General features: G+C 29.8%; 1 protein-coding gene across 2 annotated transcripts; it reads right to left on the bottom strand.

Annotated features, from left to right (window-relative positions):
- Positions 2,259-4,538, bottom strand: LOC107614207. Of its 2 annotated transcripts, none has more exons than XM_016316436.2 (4): positions 4,116-4,538; positions 3,653-3,848; positions 3,403-3,499; positions 2,259-2,714 (listed from the first exon to the last, which is right to left on the bottom strand). In XM_016316436.2, the coding sequence occupies exons 1-4, from the start codon at positions 4,430-4,432 to the stop codon at positions 2,380-2,382; spliced, it is 945 nt and encodes a 314-aa protein (XP_016171922.1). In that variant the 5' UTR covers positions 4,433-4,538; the 3' UTR covers positions 2,259-2,379. The 2 variants fall into 2 exon arrangements, with proteins under 2 accessions (XP_016171922.1, XP_016171923.1); XM_016316437.2 differs by having other exon boundaries at positions 2,259-2,711; positions 4,116-4,537.

Raw genomic sequence — 5,875 nt, forward strand, 5'->3', positions numbered from 1 at the left:
TCAAGAATTATTTGACAAAGATGTTTGAGAATGAATTGATTGAGGGAAGGTCTATGTCTTCTCAGATTTTGTGATTGAGGAATCAAGTGAAATTTATACTCCGACTGCACACGTATGTAGAATAATTTTTAAGAAGGAATCACGTATAATAAATACGGTCGATGATCGTAAAATTTCTGACAATCATTTTAATTTTCTTGCTCATGCTGATATATTGAAACAAACAAATGAACAATCCAACTTATTTGGTACCTAGTTAATTTGTATTAATCGACACAAAATTTTTTTTTTTTAATTTTTGCAAAGAAATCATACAATAGCATCATTTTATCGATAACATAAATTTTAATAGTTTATTTATGCAAATGTTTAAAATTGTATTGCGACTTTTTTAAAGGTATATCTTTTTATTAATATATTGTTAGTTTTATTGTTTAATATAAAATAAATTGGTAAAATTTCTTTAATTTATAAGTAATTTATTATGTTATTCATTTATTTGTCCTTAATTTGATGCTTTTAATTTTTTTTCAATTAGATGTTATTGGACTCTTGACTGAAAAAAAGGGTTTATATCATGATCAAAAATAGGAAGAAGTGACAATTACATTGTGGTTGATCTTCATGATTTAGAGTATGTGAAATTTTAATATTTTACAATAAGATTTTGTTTTATAACAATTATCTATACCTATGCAAAATATTTTATCTTTTTTATTATATATTACTACTTCTTTCTCTTAATTCTTGCTTTTATTTAGAAATAAGAAAAAATAAGGTGCATACTGTGAGATCAATTTACAATCCAATTATTCAATTATCTACGTGATCACTAAACAATCGAATACATATTTATTCTCCAATTTGCAAAATTTAACAAAAGCATTGATAAGCATATTGGTTTATCTTTTATTTAACATATTTATTTATGTTATATTTGTAATCATATTATATCTATTTTTATGAATATATCTTTTTAGAAAATACTCTTAGTATTAGCATATGGTGTATTAAATAAATATTAGTGGTTTTAAATTATGCAAATGTTTAAAATTGTATTGCGACTTTTTTAAAGGTATATCATTTTATTAATATATTGTTAGTTTTATCGTTTAATATAAAATAAATTGGTAAAAAAAATTTAATTTATAAGTAATTTATTATGTTATTCATTTATTTGTCCTTAATTTAATACTTTTAATTCAATTTTTTTTTTCAATTAGATGCATGTTATTAGACTCTTGACCGAAAAAGAAGAGCTTATATCATGATCAAAAATAGGAAGAACTGACCATTACATTGTGGTTGATCTTCATGATTTGGAGTATGTAAAATTTTAATATTTCACAATAAGATTTTGTTTTATGACAATTATCTATACATATGCAAAATATTTTATCTTTTTCATTATATATTATTACTTATTTCACTTAATTCTTGCTTTTATTTAGAAATAAAAGAAAATAAGGTGCACACTCTGAAATCAATTTACAACTCAATTATTCAATTATCTATGTGATCACCAAACAACCGAATATATACTTATTCTCCAATTTGCAAAATTTAATAAAAGTATTGGTAAACATATTGGTTTAACTTTTTATTTAACATATTTGTTTATGTTATATTTGTAATCATATTATATCTATTTTTACGAATATATCTTTTTAGAAAATATTCTTAGTATTAGCATATGATGTATTAAATAAATATTAGTAGTTTTAAATTATTTATTATTTATTAAAAAATTTTGTGCATTAGAATTCTCTAATAATTTGTTGTTCATTTTAAGCTATTTTGATATGTTCTTACTTCACGGTAAAATAACATATAAAAATTTGTTAGTAAAAAGTATTACTAGGTTATTTATGATCACATTAAGTATACATATCTGATATATTGAAAAAAGTAAATTACTAAAATTAATTAATAACTATTTTAGAGTTGATATACTTAACCAATTTCAGCTTGGTCATCTTATTTAACTATATTAAATTATATGAGAAGTTGATAAATATCAACTTGAATTCTTATCCTATTATTTGTTTACAATATATAATTTGCTAGCAATTTATTCTTTGATAAAGACAATAATTATAAGTAACTAACTTATTCAGTTTTGGCTAAATAAAAAATTGTAAAAATTAGTTTATTCAAATTATTACCGTATCAATTTATTTCTTTAATAATCTATATAATATTAAAGAAAAAATTATATTTATTTTGCTAAACTATAAAAATATTTACGGAGAATATAATTAAATTTTAATTTTTTTTTATTAGGAAAACTTTTCAATACTTAAATTCTTTAACCTTATTACAAATAAACTTCATCCAAAACTCAGTCCATTTTCACTGAGCCAAGAAAAAAAGATTTAATTAAGCTCGCTTGAGTAACACAACTATCATGACCAGCATTGCCAATCCCATAAAAGTTCCTCCCATGGTCACAGTAGGGTTCATGAAATTATTTCCTTTTGCAGTTGTTGTAGTAGTGGTGGTAATTCCAAAAGCATGATCACAGGATTTCTCATCAGATATTGGCCTAAAAGTGTTCTTGACATAACTCGACATGCTGGTTACCATCTCGGCCACTGTGATTGAAGCCTTGTTCAACATGGTGCTCATATAATCAACAAGGACATTCCCTAAGTCAGAATCAGGTAACTTTTCTGTTTCCTCATTATGGGTTAAACCCTCTTCAACACCAGCTGCTACAACACAAATATAATTTGTATTATATCTATCTAGCTAGTCATAAAAAATGTCCTAGAATACATTAAATATTTCTTCCAATATTTGTTATTATTTTTTTGGGTAAAGTACAATTTTATTTTTGACATTTGAACTAAATCTTAATTTTATTTCTAGAATATAAAATATTATTTTTTATTATAAATATTTTATTTTATATTATTTTCATCCTTTAGTTAAAGTTAATATTTTTTCTTCCAAAAATATTATTTTTTCATTATCTTTTTTTCTGTCAATTTCANGTTAAATTTTGAAAAAATCAAACTAAATAAAACCGAATAAGATATTTGAAATAAAAATAAAACGTTTTAAATATTAATAATGAAATTAAAACTTAGTTTAAAGGTGAAAAATAGTTGAAAATATATGTTACCTTTAATTATATTTTAGACTTTTAGTAAATATTTTTTTTTTCAAAGTTAAGAGTGAGACTCGAACCTAGACCTCTAAGTGAAGAGAGAAGGATTATGTAGTTTAAGTTATAGTTCGTTAGCCTAATAGATTTTTATTGTTTTCATATAAATTATGTTTAGATATGATAATTGTTAATATACTAATTTAAAGTGACGAATATTTTAATTCACAGAGTATTTAAAAATGACAGATTAAAAAGGAAGAGAAGGAGGGATCAGTGTGATTATACGTTACCTTCATAGAGTGATGATTTGAAAAAATCCTTGAGCGCTGGATTTTGCATGACAGCATTCCACACGTTGAAGTCAGAAGCAATAGAAGCTACAACATTCTGATTAAGGTCAAAAGACAAGTGAAGGTTCAATTATTAGCAACAAATGAAGGACAAACACTGATTCAAAGAATACTTATTTAGATCCTCCTTGCCCTTGATCGTCAGTCGTGTTTAAAGTTAAACAAAAAGAAAAAATCACTGATTACATACATGTGCCTCGGGATTTGAGCTAAGCAAATGAAATGCCTGATGAAACGCATTGATTGGGACAGAAGGGAATGAAATAGTGGTCTCATGGTTGACATAAGAATGATTATCATTGATGTGAGGAGACGCCCATGAAGCCTGGCTTCCAGAATGAGGAGAAGAACACTCCGATCTAGAACAACTCCCACACAGGTATATCCTTCAGGACCAAAAATAAATAATTAAATAAATTCAATATAATGTACTACATTATTCGTAACAACCGTATCATCAGGTTTATATAAAAAAAAATTAAATTAGACAAATATTTATACCTAAATTTTGATAGTTGGTTTTAGTGTAAAATATTTTTGTATTTGTATATATTGAAAAGTATTGTGATTATAGAAAATGAAGAAGCCAAGTAGTTGTTATGTAAAATAAATACGCATATACTCAATAACGATATGAGAGACAGAGAGAGCACTTCTCAACGGCACTTTTCAGCTCCGACGCGGCGGCTTTTGCCTCTTCGAAGCTTGGAACAGTACCGAACACAACTCTCTCCGCATTCGGCTCAGTGTTGTCAACGTTAGCCACTACCCAATCATCAAGATCCCATGGCGCCGACGAGTAAACCGGCGCCACGTCCCCAGCCATTGCTAGGAGCGGTGGTGGTGACGATAGCGCCTCCGGCACATGTCGTGCGGCGTTGCGGAGTGAATGCTCCGCCACCTGGGACGACAACCCATTGAATCCGCCGGCAACCTTGGTCGCTGACCTTATTGCTGCTCCGCCGCCCATGATGAAGACGGTGAAATGAAAAAGCAAGAAGGTGGTTAGCTTCGGAATTTAGAGAGAAAAGAGCTTGGTTTTTGAATCCGTATATGTATTAGATTTAATCAGTTTTTATTGTGATGAAATTCTTCATGAGTAAAGAAAATAATTTACTGTTTTAGATTCTTGGATCTTCCACTAGTGTGTTACCGTACGGTGCAACCTTTTGAATTTCCGAAATTTCCACGCGTCTTCAGCTTTTGTTCTCTACAGTCTACATACCTTCCCACACAAACCCTTCCAATGTCTCTTCTAATTTTACACTAAAATATATTACAAAAGTGAGTCCCTAATATAAAATATATATTAAAAATAAATTTAACCATTTCAATGATGCATGGTTGTTTGAGTGTGCAGTGTGCTGAGTGCTGACAGAGATTTTTTGTGCTTATTCTATATAGTAAGCTTTTTATAATTTGGAGAACCTTAATTTTAATTTGCCAAAAAAAAAAAGTCACCAAAAAAAAAATAGTTCTAAAAAATTTTAAAATTTGACAAAATTATTCAACTGTATAAAAAAATGATGTCACAGTAAATAGAAAATGCTGATGTGACCATCAGAAGAGAGCTCCAATGATGGCAAAGAGCTTTGGCGACCTTCTTTTTCTTCGTATTTATGCTTCTTCTTCTTCAACACGCCGCTGCGTCCTCTTCCGTCATGACAGCTGAAGAAGAAGACCGCCATGGCACGCCGCTGCACCTCGTCGTGTTATTCATGTTCGCCGATTCTTCTTCTTCAATACGACGCTGCGTCCTCTTTCGCCAGACTGTCATGGAACGTCACTGCGTTCCCTTTCGCCATGGCAATACTTCACCGCATTCTCGTGTTCGTCGCTTCTTTTTCTTCAACACGCTGTTGCGTCCTTTCTGCATCCCTTTCACCATGGCAGCACCTCGCCGCTGCGTCTTCTTCTACCGAAAACATCGTCAGAGCTTTCTGTCATTATGAAGTTCTCTTCCGACGGCTACATCAGCATTTTTCATTTACCGCCGTGACATCATCCTTTCACAGTTGGGTGATTTTGTTACATTTTAAAATCTTTCAAGGACTATTTTGTCAATAACAAAAGTTAAGTACTATTTTGCATAGTTTTAAAAACCGAACCTGACCGACAGGAGATCAATTGGGTTAACTGATAACCGGTCACTAGGACGATTTAGTTGACCTCAAAAACCGTTTGGCAAAAAAACTTGTCGAACCGACGGTTAACCAGTGAACTGGCAATTTTTTTGGAGGTCTTCCGATTTTGTGAGCCAGTCCAAAACGGCGCCGTTTTGACTCTTTTAAAAAAAATAACCTAAAAATAGCTACCCGAATGCCCAGTCCCACTCATCTATTCTCTTCTCTGAAAATTGAAAGAAGTAAAGAACAAACTCAACAAGAAAAAGAACCCTAGCGGCATAGCCCCC

Source organism: Arachis ipaensis, chromosome B08 (assembly GCF_000816755.2).
Source record: "Arachis ipaensis cultivar K30076 chromosome B08, Araip1.1, whole genome shotgun sequence".
Classification (NCBI taxonomy): domain Eukaryota; kingdom Viridiplantae; phylum Streptophyta; class Magnoliopsida; order Fabales; family Fabaceae; genus Arachis; species Arachis ipaensis.

Excerpts from the sequence above, each read along its gene's own strand:
- LOC107614207 (XM_016316436.2), bottom strand. The coding sequence starts at position 4,432 with ATGGGCGGCGGAGCAGCAATAAGGTCAGCGACCAAGGTTGCCGGCGGA. Across the intron at positions 3,849-4,115 it reads CTGAAAAGTGCCGTTGAGAA|GATATACCTGTGTGGGAGTT; the intron begins GTGCTCTCTCTG and ends TTGGTCCTGAAG. Across the intron at positions 2,715-3,402 it reads CAAATCATCACTCTATGAAG|CAGCTGGTGTTGAAGAGGGT; the intron begins GTAACGTATAAT and ends TTTGTGTTGTAG.